Source organism: Telmatherina bonti (genome assembly GCF_933228915.1).
Source record: "Telmatherina bonti genome assembly, chromosome: 19".
NCBI classification, from domain to species: domain Eukaryota; kingdom Metazoa; phylum Chordata; class Actinopteri; order Atheriniformes; family Telmatherinidae; genus Telmatherina; species Telmatherina bonti.
In genome coordinates, this window is record NC_136617.1 from 18842315 (window position 1) to 18859120 (window position 16806).

The 16806-nt window shown below is 39.5% G+C and overlaps 1 protein-coding gene across 1 annotated transcript in view; it reads left to right on the plus strand.

Moving 5' to 3' along the window:
* Positions 1–14172, plus strand: part of tshz1 (teashirt zinc finger homeobox 1) — a gene marked incomplete at its 3' end in the record, with an annotated part of 28164 nt that extends 13992 nt beyond the window's left edge. Inside the window, exon 2 of the mRNA XM_079258425.1 lies at positions 10829–14172. Coding sequence (XP_079114551.1) covers positions 10829–14172 — 3344 coding nt within the window. The remainder of the gene's footprint in view (positions 1–10828) is intronic.
* Positions 14173–16806: the final 2634 nt, after the last annotated feature.

A 16806-nucleotide genomic window follows, 5' to 3' on the forward strand; every position in this document is an offset into this window, starting at 1 on the left:
GAGAGTCTGTGTGTGTTTGCGCTGAGCTCCACTTGCCCTCTCACTCATTCCCGTTTCTGGGAAGCATCAGTCGTTTAAAACTCAAACGGCAGGGTTTTTCCCTCACTCTCCTCCTCACACCAAATTTGGGGAACAGCTGGGCGGCCGTGGCGATGATTTGTCTCCTTCTACCCGTCTGCCTGACAGGTTGAGAGGATACACACACACATGCACATGTACTCACAACGACTCTGGGAGACGTAGACACTCACTTTTAAGTGCATATACACACAATTAAACAAGCTCAACGCCGCAGACAGACAGGCACAAACACATATGCACACACTTGCACGGAGGAAAAAGTAGACACCATTATAAGAGGCCGTGTTCTCAGGGAGCTGCCAAAACACTCTGATTTCCTTTAGCCTGGGCGGCCATACATCAGCTTGGGGCCTCCCAGCCCGGATGGCAGGGGCTGACAGAATGACATGTGTCATTTATCAAACGAGGGGCGCCAGGCCTCAGGAAAAGAACAGACCGCCGCGTGACAAAGCCCTCCAAGAGCTCTCCTCCACTCACAACGAGGCGAGTGTGTCATGGGATCGACACTGACAAATCTGCAGAGATAGAACACACATGGATACACGCTGACATCAACATGCAAGCAAAGGAAGCACACACTGAGAGGGACTTTCAGCCCAGATGCTAACCCACATTGTGTTCAGTCTGGTTTGCACAATTAGAAAATGTTGTTTGCTATGAAAAAAAAAAAAGACTTAAAAACAAGGCAAAATTTTTCTTGGTTTTATCATGAGTCCCATTTCTCTTAATTATCAGCTGCTAGCTGCTAAAATAAATTCAATCCCCTTCCTTTTACAGCCATTCTACTTACACACCGCATATCTTTTCTCCTTCATTTTCTTTTCATTCCTCTCTTTGTCCTAATCCCCCTCCACCCTTTTTTTACTCTTTCCATAGCCTCTTCATTTGTCTTCATAAGCCTAATTTATTTTCTCCGCCAGATGCAAGCTGACAGCCATCAGTCACTCGCCCACTGACGCACACACCTGACCTCCCGACATACAGACAAATACACTAACATGCACGCACAAATGCACAAAGCTCCCTTTGCACTTTTTATTCATTTACCCTGTCTCTATTACACGCACACACGCTCACACATATTACCTCACGCTACTCTGAGGTAAGCTCTGCAGTCACATACCCTCTGTTTTACCCCTGTCCTCCTCCCCCTCCCACCCCCAAAACCCTCCCATTAACATTACTGAAGATGGATGCGTCTTCATAGCGGAGATTGATTGCGGATATAGAGTTATGGTGCCATTTATGTGTGTGCGTGTAAGAGAGTGTGTTAGTGCTAGATGGAGGGCACTTTGGGAGGAGGCGTTGGGAGCAGAAATGTGAGGGAGGCAAGCTTTTCTCTCATTTCCAGAACCTTCCAGCCGTTCGTTGTCTGTCCGCAGCCTGATATTGTGTTCTGTTGAAGGATTGCTTCCTCTCTTCCTGCCTCTCTCTCTCTCTCACTGCTAAGCTGTTCTTAACCATTGTACACACATAACATCGCTACTGATACTAGTCCACTCGGACAGACCACTTCATAATTTACTGACTTTCTCCAGAGACCCTTTTTCTGCCCCTACACCCTCCTCCATCGAATCATTTCTTCTTTTGTCACTTTACTGCCATGGTCATCTGGATGGGAAAAAAATGTCTACACAACCAAATACACACAAACACCAAGCTGCTGTCTGGTTCAGCTTCTTCTTTACTTAGATTTCTTTTGCTACTTCACTATGGTATTCATCATGTTTGAGTCCTGAGCCAAAGTGTTGAAATGAAACAGTGCAACTTTGTTTAATGGAGCGCCAAACTTCTGCACTAACTCGTCACCTGAGCAGGCAGAATGAAATAGCAAATGTGGCGATGCATAAAGGATAATGGTTTTGATGGGACACGATTGCAGGAATTTCCCTGGTGACACATAGAGTTAAAAGCACTAAAATGTTTGGGGATGTTTGGTTGTCCCGAGCAGCCTCCTGCCTGGAGGGTTTGCAGTTCTAATTAATTTCCCTGAAGTGACTTTATGGTTTCTAAAGTTGTTATTTCTTTGTCTGTCTGTGTGCATGTTGGGGGAGAGATGTAAGTCAGGTCTCTGAGGTCTGGTTCTCACCAAGTCCCCTTCATTATTGTCTTCTTGCTTGCATGGTGTTTGGGTATGTTTCTGAATGCTACACAAAGAGGACCATGAGAGCAGAGAGGAGCTGATGAAATGTTTTGATGCAGCTAGACAAAATAAAGTGAATGTGGGCGTGTGTGATTCAGGTCTTACTCACATTGTTAGAACATAAATCTGTTTAGACAGTCACATTATGGGGACGCCTTCTTTATGGGGACAAAAAGCAAGTCCTTTAGGCAAGATTGTTTAAGCTAAAGGCAAGGATGTGTTTTAAAGAGGTAAAAGTTAGTCTTCTGTAATCATGACTGTAAGTGTGTGTATTTGTGTCAGAGTTGTATAAGTCCATGCTTCTCATGAACTAGTTCAAAGTTCAGTTCTCGCTAGTTAAAATGAATAGTTCATGTTCAGAGTTACATTTTTTAACTAGTTCAAGGTTCAGATGAATATTAATATTAAGAATATTAATTAAGAATATAGGAATATTAATTAAATAAGCTCAATTTAAATACTACACCTTAAATTTTATCAGACAATATAGAATTGCATGTAGAACAAATGTGTGGGCAGAGGACAAAAACAGTATTTTAGTGTAATTTGTCTGAGTAATAGTTTCAGTGTAATTGAAGGTCATATTTTGTCAAACACCAATTTCAGCATACCTATTTCCTAAAGATTTAAACAAGAAAAAAAAAAGAATAAAAATAATGTAAATTGATATCTCACTGGATAGATGCTCCAACTCTTTTTCACTAATTAGAAGTTGATGAAGCTGACATTCTGACTTTTTTTTTTTCATATATTTGCACAGAATTGTTAGATTTAATTTTCAGCCGTACATAATATTCTTTTAAATATTCGAACACAGATGAAGCATTTAATGTGGATGCTGCATCTGCAGTTTCTTTGCAGCAGTGTTGCCATGGAGCATTGCTGGTTTGTTATTTTGTTAGTACGCAATTAATCGTGGGTAACGTAGTGTCAAGTATGGCAAAGTATGGAAAAGTGAATATGTTTAGTGAACATGCTCTTTTTGTACTCATCAGTGCATACCAATGGTTTGTATGCGATGTTTGCCATCTTGAAATGTTAACAGTTTTAGGATGTGACACTTTTTTTATTTTCCCATAATGGGCTCCACATTCAAGGGGTTTCCATTCAGGAGCACAGTAAGGCCATGCCATTGTGTTTAAGTGCCAAATTACAAATTAGTCTCTGTTTTTCTTCTTGGTGTTTATGAAGAAGGAGTTGATTTTGCATATGTATATCTACTCTTTGAAGAGTCAGACTTGTTAATTTCAAAAGATTATTTACAAAATGGGATGACCCATTTTTTCAGCCTCAAGTGATTTACAGAAAAAAAAATGCTATTGGTTAATTAATAACCCAATTTTGAAAGATTTTTTGTTGAATTACACAACTGACAAGTAAATCAAAATACTGTAAAATGAAAAACCTAATTACACCTGTTTCAACAATGTGCTTTTTTCTTTAAAAGATTAGTGAGACATTTAAAAAATATTCATAAGCCTACAGGCAAAGTCTATTAAACAAGTTTTGATACTCAGTAACATCTGGCTTATACATGCAAATCACAGGAAGCAGTTATGGATATTTTTTGGCTCCGCTGTAATTGGTATTGGTGGGAATTCAAGGTCTATTACAGGCTTATTTTAGCCAAGGGTCTTGTACTCCTGGTTTCAACAGTTTTACAGAAATACTGCTCTGAAGCTAACAAATACAAGTGAGAATGTACCTCTCTGAAAGAAAGCCAGTTTTTCCCCTTTCTCTCTAATGACTGCAGATGTATGTTTTTCATTTCCAATATAAACAGAGCTTAATTGTCTGAGGATGCTATGTTTTATCAGTGAGCTTTATTTCTCTTGTGAGATGTAAGTGCTACTAGGCATAACTTGAATTCTGCGTTCACATTCAGAACTGAGGGGGAAATCTTTCTGGCAATGAAAAAGATGTGTTGGTATGAATTATTTTGATTGTAGTAACCCAGAGCTGTTTGCATTAGTTTACAAATTGTAAAATTTGCAATGAAAACTAAAAGAGTTAGGGAAATTTTTAGATTACTGCCAGTGCTATTGGAGTTAAATTCAAATTTGCAAACAATGACCAATAGGATATTTTTCCTAATGTCTTATGTGTGATATATATATCTGGAGACTTTGTAATTTGGCCTTTGCGGTATATTTTCAAGAATCTAATCTTTTGTAAAGTCTAGCACATTGATTTTGTTTGGCCTCTTATTACGAGGCCACAAGGGTGCATCTTTCCTGCTAAGAGTAAAATAGAATCATGTAAATTTAAGCGTCCGCTTATGCGTGTACTACTGTAGTTTTGTTTTTGCCCTCTGTGTTCCTGTGTTCCTTTGAATGTTTTGTTTCTTAGCTGTAAACAGAGTTGATGGCTTTGTGAATTCAGGGGAGAGCTGACATTACAAAGAAGGTTTATTGATGGCCTATGGTGCAATTGAACACAGACCAAACTGGTTAAGTGAGGATCTTTTTTTTTTTTTTTGGCCCTGCGCCTGTTCAGTTTCTTTTTCAATTTTAAATCTTGGCTTTATATATTTTTTTCTTTCTATCATACTGTTTAATTCTGTTGCTCAAATGCACTCTGATACACAACACACAAATACACATGTTCAAGCAGGCTGCACACACTTCCTCTTCTCATCTTCTTTGTTACACTAAGCTCATCGCTGTTGCCATCACTCTTCATCTGCTGTTTCCTCTCTTCCTTCCTCAACCTACTTTGTTTGTCAGTGTTCCTTCGGGACAGATTTTCTCCCATGAGTCATTCCACCAGGGTTCATTTCACAGCCCTTACACATTCATCCTTTACCCTAAACACTGACATATGCTGATTCTAAAGTTAATCTCCTTCACCAACTATGTCTCTACCTGCATTAAAAGCCATCAACAGCCACATTTGGTGTTTGGAGATGAAGTTATCCTAAACACTGGACACACCAGCTCAAACTGTGTTTCATCCCTTTTTCTTTTTCTTGTTGTTTTTTCCCCTGCAATGATTTTCTGCCTCTTTTCTCCACACAACTATAGTGATTTATGGTAATTATCCATCTTTGGGGTCATCCATCAAGTGGTTGTTGCTAGGCGATGGGAGCAGCTGTTGTTTAGTCGAGGGGAAGCTCCACTGTCAGGGGTAATGCAGGTGAATACAAAAGACGGCATCTACGCAGAAAGTATGAAACCGTATAATTTTGTTAGTTTGTCGGGTTCGGTGATTAATTCATTTAAGATTTAAACAGAACATTTCTCTGTCTAGTAATGTCCACATTTTATTAAAACAGAATAGACATAAGTAGATTAGGACAATATAGATATGTAAATCTTAAATTCAATATAGCAGCTTGTTCATAACAAAAATATTAGACATGGTGAAGAATCTGTTTAATAAATTACATCTGTCTGATACAGCCTACACTGAGTCACCATTTGGCGAAGGTTGAATAAATCTCACATCATTGTTAATTAGCAGCAGTAATGCTTTATCCATACTTTGCCTGAAAGCAAACCAGATGGTTTCAAATGTCTGTGAAGCACCAGAACAATGTTCAGTAGTTGGGTGTGGGGGGACTGGCAGGAAAGTTGTGCAGAAAGGGCTGGAATCTGCTGCGCCAACGATCTAACGGCTGTTATATTTTATCATAGCAAGTGAGAGCCAGCAGTTCAGAGAGTGATTTATAGATAAGTTATTGTAATGGGTGTCAAAATGGCTGACAATTCAAGAAAGAAATGCAAATGCGATTTATTTTACCACTGATCTTTCAATTTTAATGGTTGGTATCCGTTGTCTAAATTTAAAAATTAAATTAATTTATCCAAATCCATTGTTGAGCTCTAGCAAGGAAGTGCTAATAACTCCAATGTTCATTTTGTGTCAGTGATGACACTAAAAAAGTACAAAAAGTCAAACTCACCCAAAACTATCTTCCCCTTGCAGTAGTTGTAAAAGTCCTGCAACAGTTTGAAAGGCTTCCAGTGATCCCCTGATCAAATAGTGGTAACTCTGAAACAGCGTCAATACATAACAGAGTGTTGGCAAGTTTGCATTGTCCTTTCTTTTTGTGTCACATTTTAACATGTAGGATATAGAAATATGAAAGGAGGACGAAGTTTTTATCTGCATGTCATCTTTCCTAAACATTTGAAGTTCATTCGCAGACCATAATTGCTAGACTTCACTTTCATTTTCATTCAGTGTGTTTAGTTTATAACTGGTTGGGTTTAGGAAAACAACATGGTTTTGGTCAAATGTTAAAGGGTATACTTTTCTTTTCAGAGTCAAGCTTTTCAATTTTGTGGGTTGCTATGGTGAATATTCTCCATTCTCCATTAGGAGAATGCTGAAATAAGACATTATGGTTTTTTTAAGTATGCTCACTCTCACTTTGTGCATATGTGAGAGTTGAGGTGTTTTATGGGCAAAGAATAATCCCACAGAACAGCCATTTAACCGTCCTGGTCTCTTTCCCATTTTTTATTATTTTTGCATTCCTTATGAAAAAATATGCACAGTATTTAGGCCCAAAATGTTCCCCTGGTTCTCTATCTAAAAGACAAACACAAAGTGTGGCATTTCATATTATTGCTGTTGACCTTTTTTTGTTTAATCAAAGTAAGAAACAATTGCATTTCCATCTACGTGTCAGCAGGAAGAGCAGACTAATTTGTTTTCCCCAAACGCAAAAACTAAGGAAGCTGAAAAGGTAGATTTGCCCAACATACTATATGAGCCATTAGAAGCCCCAGAGCTACTGTGCCATATGGCGGACTACTCAATGTGGGTTAAATAAGGGAGCAACTGTGGGAGTTCTGTTAGGTAAGCTTTTTTCATCGGATCATGAAAGCTATAGCTAAAAGTATGCTATTAAATTTGCACCAATACTTAATAATGTTGCAATGGGACATATTGCAGGTCAATAGCAATGCAAAATATTTATATCAGTTAAAACAGGTAGAAAAAAACTTAATGCATAAAGTCTCGTTATATTCTCTTAAATTTTGCAAGAAAGAAATTCTGCAGATGTATCGACTTCATGTAATATTTTTCTTTTCTTTTTTAATCTCAAATTGTTTTGGTGTGCACCCAATAATGAAGTAAGTTGACAGCCACCAGCTGTAGCTGAGAGGAGGTCTGTGCCAGCTTGCCCCAGTCTACTCTGTCGTCAGAGTAGTCCAAAGAGAGTGTCAGATCCTATGAAACCACAGAAGCAACTGCACCGCATTGAAAGCAGGAGCAAGAATGAACAGGATGGGGGGAGAGCGCAGAGAGACAGAGATTGCCTGACATATTAAGCATTACCATAATTGGCTTTTCTACATGATAGGACAGAGGAAATAATAATGTCATTTTATTTACAGCCTTCTCTGTACTGAAATGCACACACACTCATGCACAGCGTACAGGTCAATGACACACACTGATCAGGCCTGTCCAAAGACATCAGAGGTGAGTGGCAGCGAATGGAGGGGCCGGTGACAAAGCGAAACAGGAGAGAGAAATAAGACTGCCATGCCAAAGCGCCCGCTTTGAAGGGCCGCTAAACGTTGTGAGGGAGTCTCGCCGGTCACCCTGCTGCAGATGCCGCATTCAGCACGCTGGGTAAATCAGCAGGGTGAAAGCTTGCGGAATTGGACATTAGCACTGCAAATGAGAGCCGGGATTGCCCTCTTCTCACAGATAACATGAATAAATGAAGAAGGTATAAAGGGCTAAAATGTGTGTGCTGGCTGAATGTATGAAAGGCAGAGGAGGGGAAAAAAGTTGGGTTGATTGCGCAAACACCATGTCTTGCCCAAGTCATCTAAGCTCGTCTTGTTTGATTTAAGAGATTCCATTTTTTCTTTCTGTTTAAAACAATGACAGTCAAGTAAACAATAGCTTTTTACTGTTGGCGCTCTCAAGCAAACTTATAATCATTATACGTGTACAGGTTGGTGTAGACTTGGGTTGCTGAATAAGGAACATAACACTTTATGTAGACATTACTTTTACTAGTACTCGGTCAATACAGTTTTGCATGTCTGCTTCGAAATATATATAAAGGGAAGTTATTTTGCATGAGTGAACTTTACACAGCTTTGTTCCTTTGGGGAAGAATGCAGTTTGAAGAAAGGAATGCATGCTTGTGTGTTTGTGTTTGTGTGTGTCTGTGACTGGGGGATGTCCTACTGTGGTGTCACCTGTCTGCAGAAGGAAATCCTGGACTTTGGGCACAACAATAGTGACAGGCTCCTCTCCAGACACAGATGGCTTCGCTTTCCCCCCACCAGCCACATTGCATTTCTGCTTGCACCTGACACACCATGACACTTGAGACATGCACAAGCACATGCACATACACGGCTCATGAGCCACACCCAGCTCATACACTAAGAAACTTTGTATGAAATTTGGAGGAAATTTAATAATTATGATTCCTTTTTCTTAGTACCTCATGTGAGCTGTTCAGCTTCTTTCTGTCCAATTTTTTCAGTCAGCTACACACACACACACCTCTTGTTCGTAGTCCTAAACACATCTTTTTTCCTCTCTTTTCAGAACTTCCCCTTTTTTGCCTATCCTTCCTGACAGCACAAAGTGGGCTTATGTTTTTGACTGACAACCACAACAGACACTCCCCCCTCCTCTCCTCCCCTCCAGCCTCCTGTTTTAATCCCCTCCCTATCCCTCTCTCCCTCCTTCTCCTCTTCCTCTTTTGTTCTGAGTGACGCTCGAAAGCCGCCGTGTCAGCATCTTTTCCATCTCTGATTGCCTTATTAGCCGGCGGTGGCACCCGCAGCTTTTCTGACACAGATGGTGAAGGAGGAGGCTCGAGCAGGGGGGGAGAAAAAAATGGCTGACTTGTGTTTGTTGTTGTTACTTTCCCCCCTCCCTCTATTTCTCAGGCTTGTTTGTGTGGACACTGACACCTCAGGCTGACACTGACACACTCTTGACACTGATGCCTGTCAAGGCAACATACGGAGGATGGCAGGGAAAGAGTAGGATTTAGGTTTTGGTGAGCTTTCCATGTGTTTGTACTGCTGTCAGATTTCTCTCACTTTGTCAGCAAAGCTGTTTTGTCTTTACTCGCCCTCCTCGACTTTGAATGGGCTCAGTTTGGAATTAATTTCAATGCTGTGAACTGCAATTTGATAAGAAAGATGAAGCTGGTTGAAAGAAGGCATTACAGCTGTTTTGGTAAAAGGCTAAAACATTTTAATTTGGTGGTCTGACTCTTTAGGTGATTTCAGTGGGGTCTGTATAATAAAAGAGCATAGAGTTGGAAACATAACCAGCACAGTAAAAGCGTAATTAAGAAGAGGAAGTATGTGTGAATGTTTCATCACCAAATGTACACACAGCTAGGTGTAGCACCTCAAGCCTTTCCCAGCAGTTAACTGGCACCTTACAAACATCAGGTATTATGTCCAGTCTGATTATGGGATAGAGTGCTACATGCTGTTTGAAGCTGACAGCACATCTGCCTCCTCACTGGAGACTGATTCTGGCACATCACACAAGTATCTTATGAAGGATGGGTTGAAGAAGATGGTTTTGCATTTTTACACCAGCACTTTTCCCTCTTTATATTCTTGAGCATCATATATCCAATTTTTTATTCTTTCTATTTAGATTTCTAATCTTCCACAGGTAAAAGTGAATATTATTTCCAGTTGTTATTATTATTTTGTGAAATTTGTGGGCTGTTACATGTAGAAAATAGCCTACCATTTTCCACTGATAAAACAAATTTTTCCTTCTTCTTTTAAAATGGCACGCTTGATGCTGTGAGTACTCGGGGAGCACAGGCAGTAACAACATGGCTTGTCATGTCCACTGGCCGCTTCCTAACATCATGCTGTGAGGACTTCCACAGCTGATGCCAAGTTGACTCCAGCCAACCGTGGCTTGGCAAGGCTGACGAGGCTGGCATTAGCTTTCAGCATCTCTTACTTGTTAATTCAAAGTATCTAAGACACATTAGGAGAATTGAGCAAATTGGGGATAGAAACATATATGGTTACTACACAGCAGAAAAATGCTGTATGAGTGCAAGCTGTATTCACATATTCATGTACTGAGAAGGGAATACAGTAGGTTTCATATTTAATAAATAGAACAAAAAATACTTGCATTTTGTGCAGTTAGATATTATCTATTCACTGTGTTTTATTTAAAAAAAATCAGAGTCCTATTCTACCATTTTTCAAGTATTATATAAAGTGAAAACATTTTTGCTAGGAAGTAACAATTGGCAGATGTGTATCATCTACTCAGAAGAAAAACTTGTACCTTGCATAATTTAGGATTGTGCTTGTTTTAGTTGTGTGTTTTTAAACAAAGTGGAGATGTTTTTCTACCCGTCTAAGCCCTTTACCCTTGCTGACTTGTTGTGTTCAACAGCTCTATTAGGCAGAGCAGTGAAGAGGACAATCAGTCACTGTCAAGCTGTGGATGTTTGCCACTTTATTATTGCAAACCTTTGTCCTCTGCTGGGACTATTGACAAAAATCTCTTTAGTATTATTGGATCCACCACCCTCATACAATAAAGTGATATGGTATGCCAAGTGTATTACAGTACTGATAGTCAAGTATCTAATATTACTTTTCTATCTATTTTGTTTTCTAGCTTATGGACCTGAAGATGAATTTAAAGTGGGGAAGACTGATGAAGAGGAACATCTGCAGGATGATGGCCTTTCCCTCGATGGTCAAGATGCAGACTATTTTTTCAATGACGAAGAGGACGCAAGAGATCATTATAGCTGCCAAAACTCTCCAATTAGCAATGGCACTAATCCAGATGCTGGGTATGCTTCTCCCCTCAGCACTACTAGTGATCAACTGGTGGAGCTCAAGACCACTTCCTCCTCCCTCAGTGATCAAGAAAAGGTAGAAGAAAAGCTTGGGGACAGTACTGAGTCTGTAAATGGCCTCTCATTACAGGACAGTCTGGCAAAAATGAAAGCTGTCTATGCAAATCTGATCTCGGATGCCTCCTGGTCCAGTATTGCTCTGGATATGCTTAAAAGTAAACAGGGGAACAATGTCCCAGCTAGCAATGGCAGTAAAAGCGATCATAAAGGGAGCAACGGGTTCCTAAACAGTCATGGTTCGAGCAATGTCCATGTGAAGAACAGATGTAGCAGTAACAACACCCCAAGCACTACTAATATTACCACAAGTAGCACCACTGCAAGAATGGTGTCAAGCGGCAGCAACAGTGGCATCAATGTAAGCTCTGGTGGCACTGGAGGATTAGCCTATGACTGGCATCAGGCAGCTTTGGCTAAAACTCTGCAGCATACTCCTTACCAACTCCTTCCTGAACCCAGCCTTTTCAGCACCGTGCAGCTTTACAGACAGAACAATAAACTCTATGGCCCAGTCTTTACTGGAGCCAGTAAGTTTCGGTGTAAAGACTGTAGTGCAGCTTATGACACTTTGGTTGGCCTAACCGTGCATATGAATGAAACAGGTCACTACCGCGATGACAACAAAGATTCCGAGGATGATCGAAGCAAGAAGTGGTCCAAGCCACGCAAGCGCTCTTTACTAGAGATGGAAGGCAAAGAAGATGCCCAGAAAGTTCTCAAATGCATGTACTGTGGTCACTCTTTTGAATCCTTGCAAGATCTTAGTGTTCACATGATCAAAACAAAACACTATCAGAAAGTGCCTCTAAAAGAACCAATGCCAGCCCTAACCTCGAAGCTGGTTCCCCCAACCAAAAAAAGAGCATTTCAGGACTTGATGTCTCCAAGCTCACCAGAGTCTGTTTCATCTGGCATAATTCTGGGAGAGTCTCCTAAAGACCAGAAAGTGTCCAATCCCTATGTCACTCCTAACAATCGTTATGGTTACCAAAATGGTGCCAGTTACACTTGGCAATTTGAGGCACGAAAGGCACAAATTCTCAAATGTATGGAATGTGGCAGCTCACATGACACCTTGCAACAACTTACAGCCCACATGATGGTTACAGGACACTTTCTTAAAGTTACTAATTCAGCCTCTAAAAAGGGTAAGCAGTTAGTTTTTGACCCTGTCGTTGAGGAAAAAATTCAATCAATTCCTTTGCCTCCTACAACCATAAGACTTCCTGCACCCAATGGTAAGCAACAGCTTGACTCTCCATTACATCCTTCTAGCCCTGAAGAAAGGCATGAGGAAATGAAAGATGACGAGAAGGAGAAAGAAAAAACAGAGGAAAGTGAACCAGAGAAGAAAATTAAAGAGGAAAAAGAGGACCTTTCTGAATTAGTTGATAAACCTGCAAAGGCAAGATCTTACCAATATCTTCGAGAGGAAGACTTAGAGGAGTCACCTAAAGGGGGCCTAGACATCCTAAAATCTTTAGAGAACACAGTTTCTAGTGCAATCAGCAAGGCCCAAACAGGAACGCCAACCTGGGGTGGTTATCCCAGCATTCATGCTGCCTATCAGTTGCATGGACCTTTGAAATCAACATTGCCTTTGTGTGCACAGGTTCAGCCATTGTTCAGCAGCACTAATTTGAAGTTGATGTCATCTGATATTGGCTCTATGATCCATTCACCAAGTAGCCCTTCTTCACCTCCGAGTCACAAAAGCAATGTAATGGCCATGGAGGAACTGGTTGAAAAGGTGACAGGAAGAAGTTCAGTAAAGAACGAAAAGGAGGAAAAACCTGCAGAGAACAAGTGTAAATCTGCTAAGTCTCCAGTGCCAAATTTTAAGGACAAACTAACTTCACCCAATCCAGAAAACCTCTCAAAGGCTGTGAAAAATACTACAGTAGAGGATCAGACTGAGCCAAGAGGTAATGGAGAGCAGACAGAGACTAAAATAGATTTACAGATAAAAACTGAGGGTGAGTCACCAAAAAAAAACATTAGCAATGGCTGCACTAACCTGAACATCATCACTGATCACTCGCCTGAGCAACCGCTTGTCAGCCCTCTCAGCGCTTTGCAGTCTGTCATGAACAACCACTTGGGAAAAGCTGCAAAGGTGGCCACCCCCTTCATGGAACCCTTTTCAGTGCTCTATAAAATGAGCAACTCTGCTCAGAATAGACAAGGAGAACCTCTAAGTCAGTACCATGATGACGATGATGATCAGCCCATGGATTTAACAAAATCCAAAAGCAGCAGTGATGGCACAGCTAAGGCTACCACTATGACATCACACAATAATATAAACAATGGAAAACCGACTTCCAAAAGTTTTTCGCAATCATCATCTCCACCTCTCAGAGAAAATGCTTTGATGGATATTTCGGACATGGTGAAAAATCTAACAGGTCGTTTGACTCCAAAGTCAACAACCCCATCTTCAGTCTCTGAGAAGTCAGATATTGATGGCTGTAGTTTTGAGGATGGCACAGAAGAGCTGTCTCCTATCCAAAGAAGGAAAGGCCGGCAATCAAACTGGAATCCTCAGCACCTCCTGATTCTCCAGGCACAGTTTGCCACAAGTCTTCGAGAGACACCTGAGGGAAAATTTGTGATTAGTGACTTGGGGCCTCAAGAACGAGTCCATATCTGCAAATTCACTGGTCTCTCTATGACCACTATTTCACATTGGCTGGCCAATGTTAAATACCAGTTGAAGAGGACAGGAGGCACAAAGTTCCTAAAAAATATTGACTCTGGCCAGCCTCTGTTTTTGTGCAGTGACTGTGCTTCCCAGTTCAGGACTCCCTCATCCTACATTCATCATTTGGAGTCCCACCTTGGGTTCACCCTAAAGGACCTCTCAAAGCTTTCTGTAGACTTACTAGAGCAGCAGGCAGTCAGTAGAATAGAAGACAAAGCATTTAGTTCTGGTCATACAGAGGAGGACTCTGGCTCAATATATCAGTGCAAAATGTGCAGTCGGACATTTGTGAGCAAACATGCAATCAAATTGCACCTTTGTAAAACACATGGAAAGCAACCTGAGGACCATCTCATCTTTGTGAAAGAGCTGGAAAAGTTTGATAAACAGTAGAGTCTGACAGAGCAGATAGCATAACAGATTACTGTTGCACTAAAAACCCTAAGCTACAATCTGTCATCACACATAGTGCCACAGCTGTATTAATGACAGAATATTTAATACCTTACACTTTTAATATTCAGTTTGTCATAATTGAAAGGAACTTACCATGCAGGGGCTCAAAGCCACATTTTAAAAGTAACTTTTTTGGTTGTTGCAACAGACATGGCACTATACAGTTAAGACTGATTGTTGCTTCTCCAATGCACTGCAATTTTTTTTTTTTTATCTGAGCCTTTAGGTATAGTTCATTGATTGTTTTAAAACTGGTCCATGCTCTTATTTTGACAACTGCTTTTGAGTAATTGTTTAGGATCAAAATATTTCAACACAGTCTGCATTTTATTTATAAAGCAATTTGTGCATGTTTTCATGTAAAGCAGTTTGTAATATTATGTATGATTAAATTCCAGCCATGATTACAAAACTGATGTCCCTGTTAAACAGTTGGACACAGCCAATTGTAAAGTGTTGATGGTGAAAGATTGTGTTTCAAGATGTTAAAGTGATATCAGCACTTTCAGTGTGTAAATTGAAGAATAAATGTATGAGTTAAAAAGGTCACTTTCATTTTCAGTTCCATATAACTCAAATTTGGGAACTAAATATAGTATTTGTTTCTATTTGTTATGAGATCACTTAAACATTTCAAAATGTTTTGAGTCCTTTTTTATCTCTAGCAAAATATAATTTACTGGTTGTTTCAATATGTACAGTATTTGCATTAGTAGGTCACCAACCTTATTGTGAATCTACAGTTGTAAAGTTAATGAAGTTTAAATCTACTATGAATAATCCAGTACATGTATGTCAGCATATCTTGCTCTTTACAGTTCAATATTATTTGTACTATGTGTATTTTTACAATGTTTTTTTCTAAAACAATAATGGGGGGAATGTATAAAGCTACAAAATATTGTTGGACCAAAAATGCCATTGAAAAGTCGGTCCCTCATTGTGGTTTACATAAAATTAACCTATTGGCATCTGATGCGATGCTTATGGCTGTGCAGAAAATTGAAAAGATTTGCTCTCTAATGACAAACATTTCCAGGTTTTGTCATTAATCCATTTATTCTGAATGGCATTCTTTTTTCCTCAGTTGTCAAATAAACTTAATGTCCTGGATTAAACCATTGTGTTGTGTAATTTTAAAATGGTGTGATTTACAGTAAAATACATTTTACACTTTTTCCATTTTTTTTATTTCACTCTTTCATCTCACCTCGTATGGGGTTTCCCACCATACCATAGCAAAATTTGAACAAAATAATAAAGATGAGTTTAGAATACTCTAGTACTGAATATTTGTGCTCGTTCATTCACAGGCTTAGAGAGGGTCCAATTAATTGTGCCTGTAATGATTACAATGTCTTTTAGGTACATTCTGACATCATCTGGCATGCATCAAAAGCTGTACACAAGTAATGCATAATGCAGTGGTGTCCAGCTCTGGTCTTCAAGAGCCACTATCCTGCAGGTTTTCGATGTTTCCTTGCTCCAACACACGTGATTCAAATATGTCATTATACAGAAGTTCATAGCCTGTTTAAGCCATCTAATTTGAGTCAAGGATGGTGAAGCAGAGAAACATTGAAAACTGCAGTACAGCAGCCCTCAAAGACTGGCTTTGGAACCCCCTGGTAAAAGGTCATTTTTCACTGGCGTTACTAACCAGCCATCTGACGACTGGACTTAATACATTCAGTTTTATCTATTGGGATGCACTGATACATCTGCCGAACATCTGTCTGCAATGATTGCCTAAATTATCAAAATGAGATAAGCAGAGACATAAGTATTTGACATTAAAATTGAGATACATGACAATAGTTTTCTGTCAGCTTGATAAGTTAAGTGTAATGGTGTAAAACCACCTATATAAATAAATAAATAAATATATACATATATATATATATATATATATATATATATATATATATATATATATATATATATATATATATAAAACTGAGCAACCCCTTCATGTTTACTTTGATTCATGACAGGTATGACGCGCTATTTTCAAAAGTATTAAATAAATGGGAGTTTTCTGAATAATTTCATATAGACACATAATCCCCTTCAGAGAAAAGAGGGTACAACACTGAAAAAAGGTTTTGACTTCATAGTTTAACATGGGGCTCAGCTTTATAGTTGAGCTGGAGAAGCACCTGATAAAAGAGGCCATGACATGTCTCCACTGAAGGTATTTAAGTCGACATGCTTCCACCCCACACAGCTCTTCAACACTAGCCTGACGCATTTCTCACACGAAACAATTCCAGTTCCAGTGCCCTGCAGTGTGCTTTATGTGGGGCGAGCGACAAAAAATAAAGAAAAAAGTTAATATATCTGTGCTTTAGTATACAGCATACTAGTATATGAAACCAGGATGACCAGCTTGTAGGGTCACCACAACCCAAACAACCAAATGTAGGACAAAGAGTTTGTTTTATAACAAATTAGCAATGTGGTAGAGCTGCTGAGAATTGAATTATTATGTTGTGTAGTTATGTTATTATTAATTGATAAACATTACTCAATATTAGTATTCATTATCAACAATACAAATAAACATTTTTG